Source organism: Phycodurus eques, chromosome 2, assembly GCF_024500275.1.
Source record: "Phycodurus eques isolate BA_2022a chromosome 2, UOR_Pequ_1.1, whole genome shotgun sequence".
NCBI lineage: Eukaryota > Metazoa > Chordata > Actinopteri > Syngnathiformes > Syngnathidae > Phycodurus > Phycodurus eques.
In genome coordinates, this window is record NC_084526.1 from 24645965 (window position 1) to 24666236 (window position 20272).

Sequence of the window (20272 nt, forward strand, 5' to 3'; positions counted from 1 at the left end):
GCCCGCGTCGTCGTCGTAAAAGCATTTGCTAACCATTCAGCGCAAGATTGTTTTGTCACGCCAGGAAAGACAACTTTACCCACGCCGCTGCATCATCACGTGTCACAACTGCAATCAAAACACCAGACATTGGAGTCATGTAGGAAATAGGATTAACAGTTTACCCAGAAAACATTTGAAATGGTTAATACAGTGATACCTTGACTGACAAGAGCGCCAACTTAAGAGTTTTCCAAGTTACGAGCCATCGCTCGGTTGATTTTATTGGACGACACTAAGGACTTTATTTTAAGTAAATACAAGTAAAATGCATCATTATTTAAAATTGAGTCCTTTTTCCTCATATATGTGAAATTTAAAAAATATATTTGTGTTTTTCAGCTGACATTGGGTGTTTTTTATCTATTTGATATCATTTTCTAATATTTATGTATTTTGTCAAATATTTTGTATGTTAATAATTTTAACTAACATTTGGTGTAGTTTTTCTGTTTTTATTATTTTCTAATTTGTTGTATTTTTGTCTATTTATGTTTGTCTAATATTTTTATATTTTTTTGTAATATTTCTATAGTTTTGTAATATTTTTTATTTCTCCTAATAGTTTGTATTTCATGTTATATTTTTTTACAACTATTTTTGTTTTGTGCAACATTCGTGTATTTGTCTGGTTTTAGTTTCCAATATGCTTTTGTATATATTTTTTATTACAGTATTTATTACTTTGTTCCCTTCATATGTTGTGTTCTTTTCCTAATATTTCTATTTTCCCCTGGCGTATTTTTTTCAAATAGTTTTATATTTTTCATGAAATATTTTGTATTTTTTAAATACTTTTTTTAAATCTATGGTTTTATTTTAAATATAAGCACATTACAAATAAAATGTATTCTATTTTGTATGCACTTTTTCCTAATATTTGTCTAATCTAATGTGGTGTCATTTCTGGCCATTATTTTCTAATATTTTAGTGAAATGTTATTTTCATTCAATATTTTGTATTTTGTTTTATATTTTTTAATATTGTCAAATATTTTTGTATTTTTCATTCTTTTTTTTTTTTTTTTTTTTTTTTTTTTTTTAAATTTCCCAAGGCGCTGAACAAGAAAGAGCAACGAGGCTGCGACAGCCCGGATGCGGCCGATGGGGCCACCTATGCCCTGACGCCAAATACTGAAGCCAAATACAAGAAGATCAATGACGACTTTGACGACATGATCAGGAGCCACAAGATGGTGGGTGACATCACACCTACTCCCCCACAATACTTGCCCGCAGTTTCTTCCCCTGTAGCTAAAAAATACTGAAATACAGACCCCATGAGTCCTTAGTTATGTAGAGTTCAGCCTTAGTTTCTTTGGACCATAACTTGTTCTCCCATGTTTAAGAATGTATCCACTGTAGGTTGTCTAGTTAGTTAGTTAGCTATTTCATTAAGTTGAGTCAGTGAATGACGTGAGTGAAGATAGTCATCTCATATGTTGAGTCATGAGTCACTGGCATGTTGGTGTCACCTGTGTGTAGTCGTCAAGTGTACCACAGCCGAATTTGGTGCATATGGAAGGAGGGGGAACCAGTGATGGACGAATGATGATGGTGGCATCTCAGCACGGTCACTTGCACAGGAACATGCACGCGATGAACAGGTCTACCAGTACCGCCACCACAGGTGTGTGGGTGTGTGTGTGGGTCCACGTGGTAGTTTGTCAGTCAGTCAGGTAGTAAGTCACTTGATTAGTCAGTCAGTTAATCTGTGTGTGTGCATGTGTTCACGCGAATGCATGCGTCATAACTATTTTGGACTCAATACAACACAAAATGGTACTAACCCCAATTCCAGTGAAGTTGGGACATTATGTAAAACGTAAATAAAAACAGAATACAATGATTTTCAAATCCTTTTCAACATATATTCAATTGAATACACTGCAAAGACAAGATATTTAATGTTCAAACTGATGAACGTTACTGTTTTTTTGCAAATATTCTCTCATTTTGAAATTGATACCTGCAACACATTCCAAAAGAGCTGAGACAGGGGCAACAAAAGACTGGGAAAGTTGAGGAATGCTCAAAAAACATCTGTTTGGAACATTCCACAGGGCAACAGGTTCATTGGAAACAGGTGAGTGTCATGATTGGTATAAAATGAGCATACCCGAAAGGCTCAGTTATTCATAAACGATGGAGTGGGTTTCACCACATTGTGGAAAACTGAGTGAGAAAAGACTTTAAGAACGTTTCTAAATGTACAATTGCAATAAATGTAAGGATTTCATCATCTACGGTCCATACTATCATCAAAAGATTGAGTGACTCTAGAGAAATCTCTGCATGTAAGCGGCAAAGCCAAAAACCAACATTGAATGCCCGTGACGCTCAATCCCTCAGGTGGCACTGCATTAAAAACCAGCATCATTGTGTAAAGGATATTGCCACATGGTCTCCAAAAACACTGGAGAAAACCATTGTCAGTTAACACAGTTGGTTGCTACATCAACAAATGCAAGTTAAAACTCTACCATGCAAAGCAAAAGCCACACATCAACAACACCCAGAAACGGCGCCGGCTTCTCTGGGCCTGCGCTAATCTGAGATTGACTAACACAAAGTGGAAAGGTGTGTGTGGTCTGATGAGTCCACATTTAAAATTGTTTTTGGAAATCATGGACGTCCTGTCCTCCGGGCCAAAGAGGAAAGGGACCATCAGGATTGTTATCTGTACAAAGTTCTAAAGCCAGCATCTGTCGAGGTATGGGGGTATGGTAGAGCCAGGGCATGGGTAACTTCCACATCTGTGAAGGCACCATTAATGCTGAAAGGTACATACAGGTTTTGGAGCAATATCTGCTGCCATCCAAGTAACAGCTTTTTCAAGTACTAGACTGGCCTCCCAGCAGTCCAGACCTCTCTCCCATTGAAATGTGTGGCATATGCCCATCCATCCATTTTCTACCGCTTATCCGAGGTCGGGTCACGGGGGCAGTAGCTTTAGCAGGGACGCCCAGACTTCCTTCTCCCCAGCCACTTCATCCAGCTCTTCCGGGGGGATCCCGGAGCGTTCCCACGCCAGCCGAAAGACATAGTCTCTCCAGCGTGTCCTGGGTCGTCCACGGGGTCTCCTCCCTGTAGGACCTGCCTGGAACACCTCACCAGGGAGGCATCCGGGAGGCATCCGAATCAGATACCCCAGCCACCTCATCTGGCTCCTCTCAATTTTTATAATTTTTTTTGCTGATTCCCATCCCAGCCGCTTCACACTCAGCTGCGAACTGCTCCAGTGAGAGTTGGAGGTCACGGCTTGATGAACCCAGCAGAACCACATCATCTGCAAAAAGCAGATATGTGTATGTGTGGCGTATGATGAATGCAAAATAGGACAACGGAGACCCCGGACTGTTGACCAACTAAAGTTGTACAACAAGCAAAAATGGGAAAGAATTCCACCTACAAAGGTTCAACAATCAGTGTCCTCAGTTTATCAGTTTGAACATTAAATATATTGTCCCTGTAGTGTATTCAATTCAATATAGGTTGAAAAAGTTTTGCAAATCATTGCAACATCGATATCCCAACTTCATTAGAATTTTGGGGTTTGTCGATGCAGTTGTTTAATATGAATCAAGTGCATGTATTCATTGACACTGTGTGGTGCCTGGTTGCTAATTTGCTGTATATGTTCAGGTGAAATGCAAAGCAGTTCTGATCTGATCCTGCAGAATGGATCTGGACCAGATGGTATGTTCCTCTCAACAGTCGCACAAGGAGATGCACACACTCGCACCACTTACACTCGACGGTTTGAATTTTGGTTATGTCACATACCAAATCAGCATTACTATCTCTTCAGCTTTTCTGCCACATAATGCAGCGAGACTGGTTGATTAGTTAGTTGTTTGTTTGGTTCAGTAATCAGCAGTTTAGTTAATTATTTAGCTACTTAGTAATTTTGTTAGTCAGCAAATCAGTTAGCTGTTGCAAAATTTGTCTGTGAGGTAGTTAGTAAGTTGGTTGGTTAGTTAGTATATTACTTTGTAAATGAGTAGCTAGTTAGCTAAAGGGTCAGGCAACCACTTAGTTCGCCAATTAGTCAGTAGTCAGTTTGCCCGTTGGTTAGTTCGTCAATTTGTCATTCTATTTATGAGTCAATCGGTCAATTATTAGTGACTGATATACAATTATTATGTATATCAGTCACTTGTTCAGTTAGTTAGTCAGTCAGTCAATAAATCACTTCTATCAATCAGTCAGTCAGTTTCTCAGTTGGCTGGCTAGATAATAATTTGATTAATCAGTTTATCAATCAATGTCACTTTGTTCGTCGATTATCAGTTAGTTGGTTAGTTAGTCTCCTTGTTGGTAACTAACGTGTAGTTCTGTCACGATAGTTACTATATCGACTTATCGTTCGATGAACAAAACGGACACAATAGTTTTTCTGGACTCGAGAAATTGTCTGCGTTGTGGTGAGCTGGCGTGCGGATCACACAGGTCGCCAACAAAGTTGACGGCTGTGTCATTAGCCGCTAGTGGGCTCATGGAACGCTGGTGGACCGATACACTCTTGCCAGTGTTGGCTCCAGTCCAATACTCCACAGCCTTGCTCCATGTGCAGCACGTAGCACACAACAGAGACAATTAAGGGAAAGTTAACCGTTTATCGTGTTTGCTAGTCCGCAAGCTACGGAGTTAAGGAGCTAAAAAGCTCACTCCACCGCGGCAAAGTCATTTTAAACGTTAGCGGCTCTCTCCAAGTTCTTGTGTGTGCTAGTCCCAAACTAACACGTGGGACACGTTATTCAGCCAGTCGTTGACTACAGTGAACGTCAACGTATATGAACTACAGGTGAAGGGCTCGTCTTCAGCGGACCAACCACAGTCTTGTAGCGCTTTTCCAAAAATCAAGAAAGGAAATTGCTGTATAATAAAAACAATAATATTAATAACAATACTGATTTAAAAATAAATAAATAAAACGATCAAAAATAATAAGCGCAGGCCTTATATTTCACGATTTCAGAGGCATAAAAAAAACATTATCGTTCATCGTATTTGGGAAAATATATCGTCTTAAAAAATTATCGTGACAGCCTTACTAATGTCCCTCTGTTTGTCCTTAGAGGAAGTCAGCTCCCTGACTTCCTGCGGTCAGTGTGTCTTTATTGTCATTGCTGATTGGTCAGGAGAATAGTGAAGCGCATGCCAGCCAAGTGTGTCATCTTCCACCAATATCTTTATCCCGCTTGTCGTCTTCGTGCTCACCCTCCCCGAAGGCCGCACCTCGTACGAGCGTCACAATTATGTAACATCAAGCTCAATAATTCTGTGTGATTTCCTCTATAATGAATAATAGCTGGACTCATCCTCATCATGCTGCTGCTGACCTTTTACAAGTTGTGCCGAGGGTTAAACGTGGGTGTGACTTTTCCTGTGATGTGTTTTTAGTGAACGGCTTTGTGGAATCATCTGGAAAAATCCGCCCACCTAAATCGCCGACGCCGGCACGCAAGTCTGATCTGCGAGTGCTCATCCCCGCGTCCAAAGGCGGGATGACCACACTGGTACGCGTTAAGTGTGTGTTAAAGTTTAGCTTTTTAAAAACATTAAAATACTTTTATTTCATACTTCAGACCTGGTTACACTGCCGTGAAACAGTATTGGCCCCCCTCTCAAATTCTTACATTTTTTCCCCCACTTTTTGTTTCAAATCATCAAACAGATGTAAATATCAGACAAATCTCACCCAAGTGAAATTAAAATGTTTTTAAATGGTGATTTCATTTGTTAAGAAAAGAAGACGATGCAAAGTTTCCTGGCCCTGTGTGAAAAAGTAATTCCCTCCCTTGTTAAATCATAAATTAATTGTGGCTAATCACAATTTTTGGTGAATTTTCACTGATCACACCCAACCCTGATTACCTCCAGACCTGTTCAATCAGGAAATCACTTAAACAGACTATCTCCCGACAAAATCAATTTGGACAAAAGATCTAAAAAAAAAAAAAAAAACTACAACAAAATGACACGATCCAAAAAAATTCCAGAACAGCTGAGAAATAAATTGACATCTATCAGTCTGGAAAGGGTTACAAAAGCCATTTCTAAAGCTTTAGGATTCAGCGAACCAAAGGGAGAGCCATTATCCTCACATGGAGAAAACATGAAACAGTGGTGAACCTTCCCAGTGGCCAGCCTACAAAGATTACGCCAAAGAACACCAATGACTCATTCAGGAGGTCACAAAGGAACTCACAACAACTTCTAAAGAACTCCAGGAATCACTTGCCTCAGTAACGTTGAGTGTTAATGACACAACAATAAGGAAAAAATTGGGCAAAAATGGCGTCCATGGCAGAGTTGCAAGGCAAAAAACACTGCTGACCAAAAAACATAAAAGGCTGGTCTTAAAAAAAACAATAACAAAAAAAAACATCTGAATGATTCCCAAGATTTTTGGGAGAATATAATATGAACTGACGAGAAGTTTTTTGGAAGGTGTGTGTCTCGTTACATCTGGCGTAAATGTAGCACAGCATTTCAGAAAAAGAACATCATACCGACAGTCAAATATCTCCCCAGAGATGTGAAAAAATAATTGCCAGTTATAGAAAACTCTTTATTTCAGTTGTAGCTGCTGAGGATGGCCCAACCAGTTGTTAGGTTTACGGGGCCATTACTTTTTCACAGCGGCCCAGGTAACTTTGAACTGTGTGTGTATATGTGTGTGTGCGCTTTCGCATTTCTTGTGTGTGTATATAAGAATTTGAGAAGGGAGCCAATACTTTATCACGGCACTGTATATACAGTATAATAAAAAGTATATAAAATCCCTGTTTTTAAATCAAGGGGATTTATTGTACATTTTCTAGCATTTAAGAAAACAGTAAATTCAGTTAGTTTTTTTTCATTTTAAATATAATAATGATATTATAAAACAAAATATGTCAAATTACATAATTCCGCCTACAGTCCGTAAGGAGGAATCTGCACTGGGTGAAGCACTTCACTATCAGTGAGTGTGTGTGATATATCTTCTGATTTGTCACCAGCACGTGGGCTTGTACGCTCTAACAAGAGATGACCTCATCCAGGGTGCGGTCATCACAATGACACCAAACCGATGCAAACTTCTGCTTCCTGTCGCTTATTTAAAAAAATAAATACTCATAATGCTTATTTTATGCTTTGTATTAAAAAAAGTATTTATACTGAACTCGTTTTAGTCTGTACTGTTATTGGTTAAACACAAAATTATTATCCTTGACTATTTTTATAGAAAGCTTTTGGAATATTCTCTTCAATGGGCAGTCAGAAAGGAAAATATCATAGCTGTGTTAATACTGCCACCATATGGCCAGAAAGAGCAGCAACGCAATAGTTAAAGGAAGAAACCGTTTGCCCCCACCATCCAGTGTCAGCGATCCACAGGAGATTGTGTGAACATGTCTGTCATAATAGGACGCATGAAAAAAAACAAAAATCAAGGACCCAAGCCTTGAAATAAATAAAAAGGCTGCTATTTTAGTTTGAAGCTGCCTGGGCTCATACATTGGTGAACACCTACCAGGGAATTTGCCAAAATGAGCCCTGATCGGAAGTAGCAATCCTACACAGCCTCCATGGCATATGTATAAAAAAAATTATTTTTTTTTTAAAGCGTCACCAAGTAGCGTCGCCCATCTGTCTAGGATACGTGCTACTGATTGGGTAACATTTATTCGGATAGACATGTCTCAAACATGAAAATGCCAGAGCGTAGTCGGCCTAAGTGTTAATCTAAAAATGAGAGAGGTTTTAACCCTAAGAAATATACTTAATATTATTGTAAGCTTCTGTAATATTATGCACAGATTCAATATTTATTGTGCTTAGATACAGGGGAAAAAATGTATTTAAATAATGATACAATTAAAATGTCTAGCAAGCAAAAGTTAAATAAAAATGTAACTTATTTTACATTTAAAACAAACCATTCTTGAATATTAGATGCAAATGCATTAAACTTAAAAGACCAGTAAAATTGAACTGTATTTAGGCAGAGATTATTTTGTGTGCCACACTTTGAGAAACCCTGTCCTAAGTGTATTTTTTCATTGCCAATTTTCAAAACCATCAGCAAACTTTAGACCTGTGCTCCCCCCACATTAGATGGTGTATGCAGTCCAGCTTCACAATTTAGTGTCACCCATCTGTCTAGGATACCTGCTTCCGATTGGCGCTCATTTAGGAATTTGTCAGAGTACGTGAAAAGCGAGAATTAATTAAAAATGACTGCCACATACCAAAATGGCCAACTTCCTGTTCAATTTCATGCATGGATCCTTGAGACTTTTTTGTGTGTCGTGCTATGACAGACACATCCACACAATTTCATCTCGACTTGTGAAACTGGTGTCGCAGGCAATTTTTTTTTTCCCCCAAGAATGGACCCTCACACCACCTTTTTCATATTAAATACATATTAGTATTATGATGATGATGATTTTCATCATCATCATGCATTTTCAGGGTGAGCAACATCTGTCAAGTCCAGCTTTGAGCACACCGGTGGTCTCCATCAGCACCCCCAGCCTGACTCAGCACAACCTGCTATACAGCACCATCAACTCTGCCTACAACAACGGTAACTAAACACACACTGTACTGTAAAATACTGTAGGCACTCTTACACAATCTGATGACACCCAATGTGATAGCAGTGTCAAAATCGACCTTTGAAATTATTATAATGCAAGGTTTTGACAGAGAGGTGTATAGTATTATTGTATTTACTCAACTACAGAGAGGACTGGCCATTTATTATTCTGATATTAGGTATTTGTTAATGGGCAGCCATACATTTTTAAAAAGGCATTACTATAGTAATGTTAGGTCATATGTACATTTGTCATTGTTTAAATGTATTTAACTGCTAATATTTTTTTTTACTTAAAAACACAATGTAGTATGTGCACATTTAAATCGAGAAAAAAAAATTGTTGTACAGGATACAGTAAATGTTTTAAATTGTACTATTTTATACTTAAACCTTGAATAAAATACTAAATGCAGTTAGCACACGTTTTTAAAATTGGGGGAAATATAATGTTGTTTTTTTTACTATACTTTTATTTCAAATTTTAAAAAAAACACCAAATGTAGTTTTTATACTGTTTTAATTGGGGGGGGGGGGGGGTGGAATTATTTTATTTTTTTTCCTTTTACTTCTTAAATATTTAAATGCTTTTGCTCTTTTATCCCAAACTTGTATATCACTAAATGCAGTTACTGCAGCTTTACATTTAGGAAAATAAAATTTTCAATTTGTCCCATTTAAAAAAAAATACTTAAATGCTTTTATTGATACTTTAAACTTAAAACTATGAATTAAGGAATTTTTTTAAAAGGAAAATATTGTATAATAAAAGCCCATCATTCATGGTGAGAATGAAATTGCATGTGTAAATGAAATGTTTATTTATTTATTTTATTTTATTATTTTTTTATGCGGTCAGATTACGAACTGAGCAGCGCTGAACTGTCAGGTTTCTCTTCTCCCACTGGACCACCTTTAAACTCCATGACCACATGGCAACAACAACAGATGACCACCTCACTGGGGTAAGACACGAACAAGACTTAACATGGAACAGCATGACCATCACATGGTGTAACCTTAGGTTTAGGGTAAATAAAAAGAGGTAAACTGTAATAAGGACCAAAACCTGTCACAAATGGTGAAAATCCGTGAGTAATTGATGGGCACATTAAGATGTTTGTAGTTACCTATAGATGCCACAAGATGGCAGCAAACCCCCATTTTCTATCAGATAAAGCCTTGGCCTGACCAAATGAAGCTTCTCCTTGCAGCAAAAAGGCAAGTTTTTCAGCAAATAACGGAGGATACGTTCCTCAAAAAACAAAATCTGCAAATAAGTTAAGGTTCACTGTATAACAAACTTTCATCTCAGTTTTTTTTTATCTCCATACCATTTCAAACTCATTTTACAACATCAGCCATTAAAAAAATATCCTACAGATTGAGTTCAACAAAACAAAAACATACACACGTGGTGTAGACTCGCCAGAGCTTCTGCTAACAACCCATCCCGGGAATGCAAAGATGTTAAATAGTCCACATTTGTCACTTTGGCAACATCTTGTGGCTTCTTAAGACCTCATAAAGAGTTCAAAACATACACCATAAATGGGTGAATTATTCAGCAAATAACCAAGGGATAGGTTCCATAAAAATATTCAAATAGGTGGATTTGCAAATTAAGAACTACCATGCGGGAGTTCACTGTACATTCATTAAACTGTGGATCGGTCACCCAATTCAGACCTGTGAAGATGCCAGTATCATTAGTTGTCAAAGGTAAGGTTGACCATTTTATTGATTTGACCTTTTAACAGTGAGGGGACGCTTGAATGGCATTCCTGAAAACAATGTGACTAAAGGCATATGAAGTCTCACTTAACGTGGGAGACGGGACAGATTCATTTCAGCATCAGAACTGTGGAATTTTGCAGGTGTTTGGTTCGTGGACTTTGTGTATTGTCAGTAGGAATAGTAGTTGAGATTGTTGAGTAGTCACTTGCCACTCGCACTGCATTCGCTATAAATATGCGCATCACAGGTGGTACAGTAGATTTACACACGGTCCTTTCAGTCAGGACCGACCAAAGCTGCTTATTGCCCATTAACATAATTTTTGTATTAGTGGCAGCAGCACTGCCTGATAATTGTTTGACAAAAAGATGTCATTAAGTAGCCCCCCAGCTGAGCTAAGATGATTATTTTTCGAATTATTCCCTCATAAGGCACAGCACAAAACCTATGGACCATGTTCCCCTCACCAAGTACAGTGGTGTGAAAGTGTTTGCCCCTTCCTGATTTCTTATTTCATCAAAGACAACAAAAGTAAACACAAAATGCAGTTTTTCGATGTTTTTTACTATTAAGGGAGAACAAAAAAATACAAACCTACATGGCCGTGTGTGAAAAAGTGAATGCGTCTTAAAACTAATAACTGGTTGGGCCACCCTTAGTCGCAACTGCAATCAAGCATTTGCGATAACTGGAAGTGAGCCTCTTACAGCGCTGGGGAGAAAATTTGGCCCACTCATTTTTGCAGAGTTGTTGTAATTCAGCCACATTGGAGGGTTTTTGAGCATGAACTGCATTTTTATGGTCATGCCATAGCATCTCAATAGGATTCAAGTCAGGGCTTTGACTAGGCCACTCCAAAGTCTTCATTTTGTTTTTCTTCAGCCATTCAGAGGTGGACTTGCTGGTGTGTTTTGCATCATTGTCCTGCTGCAGAACCGACGTCCGCTTCAGCTTTAGGTCACAAACAGATGACCGGACATCCTCGAAGATTTTTTGGGAGACAGCAGAATTCATGATTTCATTTAACACAAAATCTTCCAGGTCCTGAAGGAACAAAACAGCCCCAGACCATTACACTACCACCACCATATTTTACGATGTTCTTTTTCTGAAATGCTGTGTTACCTTCATAGCAGATGAAGTGGGACACACACCTTCCAAAAAGATCAACTCCCCCAAAAGACTTGGGGACCATTAAGATGTCTTCTGGCAAAATTGACAAGCCTTAATGTTCTTTTTGCTCAGCAGTGGTTTTCATTTTTTAATTCTGCCATGCAGGCCATTTTTGTTCAGTCTCTTGTCAGATGACAAATATGTTATGGGGTCATTGTTTATATGGTATGTAATGCATGCACGTCACTTCCAGCAAGTTGACAACTATAGTTTAGCTAAAAACGTGGTTTTTATTACGCATATTGGAGCACTCCCCGAACATACCCGAAGCTCAAGACACCGTGGTGTGGTTACTCTATCCACCACAAGGGCTACTAGAAGTGATGTTGCAATTGACAAACACAACGCGCTACACACTATACGCAATGGCGAGTAACATGTTGGAATATGAGGAGGAGGATTTCGACATACAGGAGCACCCAACTGAACTTGGCATCGTCAAACCGTACGTTTGAGCCGACCAGGAGGTCGGAACCTGACAGTGACCACAACGAGCAGCCAAGTAGCATTTGTACAACAGAAAAAAGAGTGGCCTCTGGGTTGATGTGACGGCATGTCAAAAGCATGTCTTTTTATACAGTCATGGCTACAAATAACGGCACCCTAGGGGTGCCAATATTTTGGAGCACGACTATATGTATTATACAACCCCAATTCCAATGAAGTTGGGACGTTGTGTTAAAAACAGAATACAATAATTTGCAAATCATTTTCAACCTATATTTAATTGAATACACTATAAAGACAATATATTTAATATTCAAACTGATAAACTTTGTTTTTAGCAAATAATCATTAACTTAGAATTTTATGGCTTCAACACGGTCCAAAAAAGCTGGGATAAGGTCATGTTTATCACTGTGTTACATCACCTTTTCTTTTAACAACATTCAATAAACGTTTGGGAACTGAGGACACTAATTGGTGAAGCTTTGTAGGTGGAATTCTTTCCCATTCTTGCTTGTTGTACAACTTCAGTTGGTCAACATTCCGGGGTCTCCGTTGTCGTATTTTACACTTCATAATGCGGCACACATTTTCAATGCGAGACAGGTCTGGACTGCAGGCAGGCCAGTCTAGTACCCGCACTTTTTTACTTACGAAGCCACGCTGTTGTAACATTTGCAGATTGTGATTTGGCATTGTCTTGCTGAAATAAGCAGGTGCGTCCATGAAAAAGACGTTGCTTGGATGGCACCATATATTTTTCCAAAACCTGTATGTACCTTTCAGCATTAATGGTGCCTTCACATATGTGTAAGTTACCCATGCCATTGGCACTAACACAGCCCCATACCATCACAGATGCTAGCTTTTGAACTTTACGTCCATAACAGTCCGGATGGTTCTTTTCCTATTTGGCCCGGAGGACACGACGTCCACAATTTCCAAAAACAAATTGAAATGTGGACTCGTCGGACCACAGAACACTTTTCCACTTTGCATCAGTCCATCTAAGATGAGCTCGGGCTCAGAGAAGCCGGCTGCGTTTCTGGGTGTTGTTGATAAATGGCTTTTGCTTTGCATAGTAGAGTTTCAAGTTGCACTTATAGATGTAGCGCCAAACTGTATTTACTAACATTGGTTTTCTTTGAGCCCATGTGGTGATATCCTTTACACATTAATGTCGGTTTTTGATGCAGTGCCGCCTGAGGGGTCGGAGGTCACGGGCATTTAATGTTGGTTTTCGGCCTTGCCACTTACATGCAGTGATTTCTCCAGATTCTCTGAACCTTTTGATATTATGGACTTTAGATGATGAAATCCCTAAATTCCTTGCAATTGTATGTTGAGGAACATTGTGCTGAAACTGTTTGACTATTTTCTCACGCACTTGTTCACAAAGAGGTGAACCTCGCCCCATCTTTGCTTGTGAATGACTGAGCAATTCAGGGAAGCTCCTTTTATACCCAATCATGTCACCCACCTGTTCCCAATTAGCCTCTTCACCTGTGGGATGTTCCAAACAGGTGTTTGATGAGCATTCCTCAACTCTTAGTCTTTTTTGTCACCTGTCCCAGCTTTTTTGGAACGTGTTACAGCCATAAAATTCTAAGTTCATGATTATCTGCTAAAAATAGTTTTTCAGTTTGAACATTAAATATTGTAGAGTATCCAATTAAATATAGGTTGAACATGATTTGCAAATCATTGTATTCTGTTTTTATGTTTAACACAACGTCCCAACTTCATTGGAATTGGGTTGTGTATTCATGTTTGAGTGACACGGCACAAGCTTTTACATAGTATGCAGTATTACTATATATTATGTGCCTCTCGCTCGAGCAGTGTTATAAAACGCCGCACAGAAGTCTTTGCCATGTCTGTTGGTGTGTGACAAATGCAAAAGTACTGCCTGGGTCTTTTTTACCTACTGTGAGAGTTGTAGGTATATACAAGGAAATCCTCAGCTCGTCTGCGCTGCTTTGCCGTGGCGGCTGCGAGATTTAGTTCTCTTGCTGACGGTGGAGGTCCTGATCGCCATAGGAAAAATAGTTGGCACCGCAGCGGGTTTCAGCCTCTGCCTCAGTATCCAATCCTTTCTGCTAAGGCTTTCTCAAAACACGCTGGTTCGAAGTGATCAGCACAGTTTGGAATGCTTGTTGGCACCAATAGCCAGCCGACCACGCTTCTTCCCCTGTCGATTGACTTTGCTTATCCACTGGTCACGTATTCCTTTTTATTTGGAAAGCCAAAAAAAAACCTCTTGCCACTGCCTTGAACCATTTGTACAACCAAATGCCACACAAACAATTGTGACATTGCTAAATCATCCGACAACAAATACACAAGGACGGGAACAACAGCACACGATGCAGTTTGGCTCGTGTTACGTCACAGCGCCAGATAAAGCCAAAGACCGGAAGGCGCTAGATGCAAAAAGCAGGTGCATTCTGAATCATATTTATCGATTTAACTGCTGTATTTCTGCTATATAGAGGCATGGTGGACGACTGGTTGGAGCGTCATCCTCACAGTTCTGAGAACTGGGGTTCAATCCCCGGCCCCGCCTGTGTGGAGTTTGCATGTTCTCCCCGTGCCTGTATGGGGTTTCTCCGGGCACTCCGGTTTCCTCCCACATCCCAAAAACATGCATGAATTGGGGACTCTAAATTGCCCGTAGGTGTGAATGTGAGTGCGGATGGTTGTTTGTATGTGCCCTGCGATTGGCTGGCAACCAGTTCAGGGTGTACCCCGCCTCCTGCTCGATGATAGCTGGGATAGGCTCTAGCACGCCCGCGACCCTAGTGAGGAGAAGCGGCTAAGAAAATGGATCCATATCTGCTATATAATCACTTTGAAATGGCAGATGTGGTTTGTAAAAAGGTTCTAGAGTTAAGAAAATTAACATCTGCCCTTATGGTGGAGTCATGAACACTGGCCTTACCTGAGGCAAGTGAGGCCTGCAGTTCTTTGGTTGTTGTGGGGTCTTTTATGACCTCTTGGTGTATTTTTGGTCAGCCAGCCACTACTGGGAAGGTTCACCACTTGTTGATAATTGCTCCCGCTGGGGTCCCAGAGGTTTATAAATTGCTTTATAACCTTTTCCACACTGATAGATCTGAATTTCTTTTGGTCGACTTTGTCTGGCAGGTCCTATTTAGGTGATTTCTTTGAGAACAGGTGAGGCAGTATCGGGCCTGGGTGTGGCTTGAGAAATTGAACTCTGGTATTATAAACGAGTTCCGTTTCAACACAGGGCCATTAAGATTTTGATTTTTTGCTCCCTCTGTAATAAAATTTAAAAAACTGCATTTTGTGTTGTCTTTGATAATGGGAAACAAAGTGTGACATGATTTATAAAAAAAACAGGAAGGGGTCAAAGTTTCACCCACTGTGTAGTGAATCTGAATTATCATTTCATATGATTTTGATGTTACATCTATAAAAAACAAGTACGCAAATTATAAAAAATTAGGGCAAACACTTAAAAGCCAAGTAGTTTGACCGATTTTCATTTATGACCAAGCTCTTTTCTACGGTATTCCAATTGAGAAATGTACCTGTATTTTTTTGGGGGGGGGGAGAATCACAATTGAAATCTTTGTTGTAGACAGTGGTTAAAATTTTAAAGACTTGGCTGCCAGTTTAACTAACAGATGGCGCTAGTGAGGTATGAAGCCTCGTGTACTAGATTACAAAGCAATGGGGTTTAACATCATTACTTCATTTGGCCATCACAACTGTCAGTGGTTAGTGTTTTTAGATGTTTAACACTTAAATCAAATTTATAAATCATCAAGAACTGTGCAATTTAGCGGCCAAATCTGGAACAGATTCCTTTGTGTGGGTTTACCCTTCACACCCATCTACATTAGTTACTAGCCCCAGTTATCTTATAAGGTTGTGTTCTCAAACAAGACAACATTAAAGATACAAAATTTGTTTTATTAACAAACCCAAACAAGTTCTGTTAAAGTATGCCAACAACTCCAGGCGATGCATGCGAAGTCCAAAGACCTAAGAACAAAGCCACATTTAGTGATTTTTCTTTAGATATTTAAACAATATTCATTAGTATAGGTTTGATCTCAGTCCCATATCCGCAAGAGTCATCCAACAGTCTCTTTTTAAAGGTCATCCTAGATCACAAAAAACCTGCATAAACCAGACGTTCACATACCCCAAGAGTCTCCCTCTCGAACACTTGAACTGGGGGGAACAAACAAAAAAAATTAGAACAAAACAAAGTTTGTGGGAATTTAACACAACCAGTGTTTATCTGTGGGACAGCTGAGTGGCTGCTGCTGCCACAATCAAGTCAGAACAGTCAAAGACTGTCCCGCATGTTCTTGCATGCACTTGGAGGACACAAGCTACACAAGCCTGGCCATTAGGATAGCATGCATACATTCACATCACAAAATTGGGCTTTTAGGCCAAATTTCAGGATTAAACCTAGAAGGCACTATTACCTTTACAGGTCAACTTAATTTGGCCAAAACTTTTGAACAATCTTTTCACAGAGCTGCCAAATGTTATGGAACATGCGTATTTTGTTACAGAACTCTGAACATTGACTCGTTATGGCTGTAACACTGATTGTTCCGGATATTGGGGGGGAGGAAATCCAGCATGTCATTACCGGCACATCCACATTGAACAATTTGTTGGTGCACTATTTTATTACACTCCCCCCGCCCCCACAAAGGCAAAACGTCTTTGCGTCCGGTGTCAATGCATTCTAAGTCAGTGATCATCTCCATGGTAGCTAATAAGGCACACTTAACATGTTTCAACAAACAGTGTCACGAAGGGAGGACGATGTGCTAATTCCTAAGCTATCACATTATGCAATTGCAAACATTGAAATAAGTGATTTGGCGAAACAATACACTTAAGTGAGGCTGGAAATGCATTTTTGTGGCTCTTAATCAACTGAAGAACAAACTAACAGGCCAATTAATACGTTTAGAGTTAAATATAAAGTAGATGTCCACACAAGTCACCGTGTCTGAACCGGAAATTAGTAAATCACTGCAGAACGCGGGGATGTCGAGTGTATTATTATTAGTAATAAATATTTGAAATAACTGTCACTGAATGGGGAAATTTGGATCGTTGCAGCATTTGTGGCTATAGGAACTATAACTACTATAAATACCATGTAAGAGAAGACTAACATTTCTTACATGTACATTGCACAAAAGAGAAACCGAACTATTGTCCTTACAGACTATCAAATTCAATCAGCAATGTTTGTTTGCAAAATGGAGCACAGAGTTTTAATTTTGATGTTTGAGATCTGATTAATCCTTTAGACTTGCTGTTTTGTTACCAGGTAAATTGATCCAGACATTTTTGATGGAACGTAAAATTATACTGGTACTTTGATTCGGGCTGCAACTGTGTCCGCCATTACAAGGTTGATGTAATAAAAACAAAATAAATATTGCAGCCATAATTTTTTAATGTTCAGTAAACTGTCACAAACGCTCGACAAAATCTTTAAAATAAAGACAAATTTGCACAAATTGTTCTGAAAATGAATTTTTATAAGTTGGCAGCTCTGTTTTCACCAATAAGGAGCTGAATGGCAATTTAATTAAAACTTATACATTTACCTGAGCGCCACTGGGGACCTTTCACCCTGAATGAGAGAAATTTTGACTGTTAGATCAGGTAAGAAAAAAATCAAGATGGGTAATTGATTGCAATGTGGCTCAGTAATTGGAGAATCAGTCACAGAGCTCAGTGAGGGCAAGTTTGTCATCACAGCCAAAACCAGATGCACTGTGCAACTGTCAAAGTCCAACAACATCACCCCCTCCCCCAAAAATTTTTTTTATGTGAGCCACTAAAGATTTAAGCCTTTAGCCCTTTTCCTGTGGACTTGTTTGCACATTGATGACAAAAATGGGCAACCGCTAATGGATGAGGAATTTCATCCATCAGGACTGCTCTGTAAAACATGGCTAACGAAAACTGGTGTTTTAATGTGATGCACTTGCAATTTATTTCAACTGTGCATTGTTGTCCTTTTGGAATCAGTCCATCCAAAAGTATCTTTGCACATCAGTTAAGCTTGTTAGCCAATAGTTTGAATCTGATGGTTCCCAAAGGGGGAAATTTTAAACTCGTGCAAAACGCATCTAGCTTGTTAGACTTTGGCAGTCCCACTGTACAGTATTGTATTTATTGACAAACCTCTCATTTGTAGTCCTAAGACATTCATGAGCCTAACACCTGCAGAAAAAAGAAACAACATAAGGTATTGCACTTCTGAGCACTATAGTCAAAAATGTCCTTCCCCCAAATTGTTGCTGTATCAGTTATTTTTGGTAACTGAGCAGCGACCGTCAGTGAAAGTTTTTCTGTTGGCTTCCTTTTGACCGTTCAATGCTACAAAAAGAGCAACAACGGCTTCGATAGGAGCCTCCTGGATGTTTATACAAGTTAATGCTGAGGGGGGCAAAATGTTTTCAAGCTTATTTGGTATCAGGAGGAAAAAAACAAATCCCAGAAGGGATTAATAAATGCATTGCTATCATTTATGTGTATGTTGATGCAAGTTAATACAAAGGGGGGGGGGGGGGCGCCATGAAGCTATGGGTTCCAGCCTTGATCATTATTTTGTAAAGAATTGGCATTATGGCCCAGTGAAACAAGCAACAAAAGGTTAGCAGTATCAAATCGCCGACCACGTGCTATGTATGGAGCTTTAGCTTAGCTTTTACTTTCGCGTTAGTTTAGGCCTCCATTGTTGCACGGTAAACTGCTTCAAATACGGTTACGCGCGCGGTTATTTTAGTCAGAAATCAATAGATCAACAAATATCAGTATCGCTTACAAATAACGTCGTCCTCCTTCGTCTGAGGCTGGATGGAAGAAAAGAGAGATTTGATGCAGCGACGTGGTTTTATAATAGATGTATGACGTCATACACAGCCTCCTGATTGGGCCATTCTTGCTCCCTGTGCATGATGGGAATTGTATTTCCAGTAATTCGTGATTCATTGCCATACAGACGAAGTTCTTGCTCAGGTATTACAACAGCAGATAAGTACAACTTGTTTTAGTAATGATAATTAAAACGACAAAAATAAAAATGGCAACATATATTAGTTTTTTTTTATTAACAAATGAATGATAGCTGTGATAGGCTCCAGCACGCCCGCGACCCTAGTGAGGAGAAGCGGCTCAGAAAATGGATGGATGGAAAAAATACATAAATATAATGTAAATAATATTGCACCACACCGGATCGGCTGTTTGTGCAGCTTCAATTGTCTTTAAATTAGTATTTGTTCGTTATTATTATTATTATTATTATTGTTGTTGTTGTTATTATTATTATCATTTTATGACATCCTCAATGTGGGGTATCTCACTTTTCTATCCTCTTTTTAAATTGTTTTTATAATGAATTTAGTCACAATTCCAGAGCTGCCAAATGTTACGGTACATCCGTATTTTGTTACAGAAATCACTGAACGTTGACTCGTCATGGCCGTAACACTGATTGCACGCTATTTAATTACGGCCCGTTTAGGCGAAAGTTCTCTTTGCGTCCGGTGTCAACGCATCGCCTCCCTGGTAGCGAATAAGCTGCACTTCTTACCATCCTTCTTACAAAAGTGTCACGAAAGGAGGACAAGGAGTGGATAGGCGAAGACGATGTCGAAGCCATGCTAATTGCTAAGCTATCGGGTCATGCAGTCGCAAAACATCAAAATAAGTGATTTGATGATACAATACACTTTTCACATCGGTCTGGCTGGAACTGCGTTTTCGCTGAGCCTAACCAACTTTGAACTACAAAATAACAGGCCAATTAATACGTTTTGAGATAATTATAAAATAATACACATCCACACAGGACGCCGGGTCTGTTATTAGTTATTAGTACATAAGTGCAGTTTAAGGTATATTATCGTTATTAATAAATATTTGTAATACAAGAGAAGATAACCTTATTAGTCCCACAATGGGGAAATTTGCATAGCTTCAGCAACAATTGTGGATATAGGAAATATAATATATTATATAAACCTTCAGGGCGAGAGAAGACGTGTCCAAGAAGTACATTGCACAAAATAGAAACAAAAAACTATTGTCCATACATAAACTATCAAATTCAATCTGTCAGCAACGTTATTTGATATATATTTGTTTGTTATATTTTAATTTTGACGTCTGAGAGCTGATTAATAGACTTGCTTTTTGTGTGTGTGCGTGTGTGTTACCAGGGTGGAAAACAGAATTGGCAAAATGCGAATCAATCCA

General features: G+C 39.1%; 1 protein-coding gene, 1 long non-coding RNA gene and 3 other non-coding genes across 9 annotated transcripts in view; 1 reads left to right on the forward strand and 4 right to left on the reverse strand.

Annotated features, from left to right (window-relative positions):
- The window catches only part of LOC133398795 (myocyte-specific enhancer factor 2A-like), a 52269-nt gene that overhangs the window by 28351 nt on the left and 3646 nt on the right, over positions 1–20272 (forward strand). For all 5 annotated transcript variants that reach the window (XR_009768067.1, XM_061670032.1, XM_061670031.1 and 2 more), the window contains 6 exons: positions 1095–1235; positions 1525–1669; positions 3685–3738; positions 5446–5561; positions 8509–8623; positions 9495–9600. Coding sequence is in view for 4 of the 5 variants with exons in the window: in XM_061670032.1 (XP_061526016.1) it covers positions 1095–1235; positions 1525–1669; positions 3685–3738; positions 5446–5561; positions 8509–8623; positions 9495–9600 (677 nt within the window). In the remaining variant the exon portion in view is untranslated. The remainder of the gene's footprint in view (positions 1–1094; positions 1236–1524; positions 1670–3684; positions 3739–5445; positions 5562–8508; positions 8624–9494; positions 9601–20272) is intronic.
- Positions 15914–18924, reverse strand: LOC133415760 (uncharacterized). Its single transcript, XR_009770175.1, has 5 exons — positions 18837–18924; positions 18194–18232; positions 17611–17636; positions 16170–16198; positions 15914–16006 (listed from the first exon to the last, which is right to left on the reverse strand). It is a non-coding gene; the product is annotated as an uncharacterized LOC133415760 (long non-coding RNA).
- On the reverse strand, positions 16070–16138 carry LOC133399454 (small nucleolar RNA SNORD99). Its single transcript, XR_009768221.1, has one exon. It is a non-coding gene; the product is annotated as a small nucleolar RNA SNORD99 (small nucleolar RNA).
- Positions 16267–16395, reverse strand: LOC133399449 (small nucleolar RNA SNORA44). The gene has a single exon (XR_009768217.1). It is a non-coding gene; the product is annotated as a small nucleolar RNA SNORA44 (small nucleolar RNA).
- LOC133399439 (small nucleolar RNA SNORA16B/SNORA16A family) lies at positions 18286–18426 on the reverse strand. The gene has a single exon (XR_009768208.1). It is a non-coding gene; the product is annotated as a small nucleolar RNA SNORA16B/SNORA16A family (small nucleolar RNA).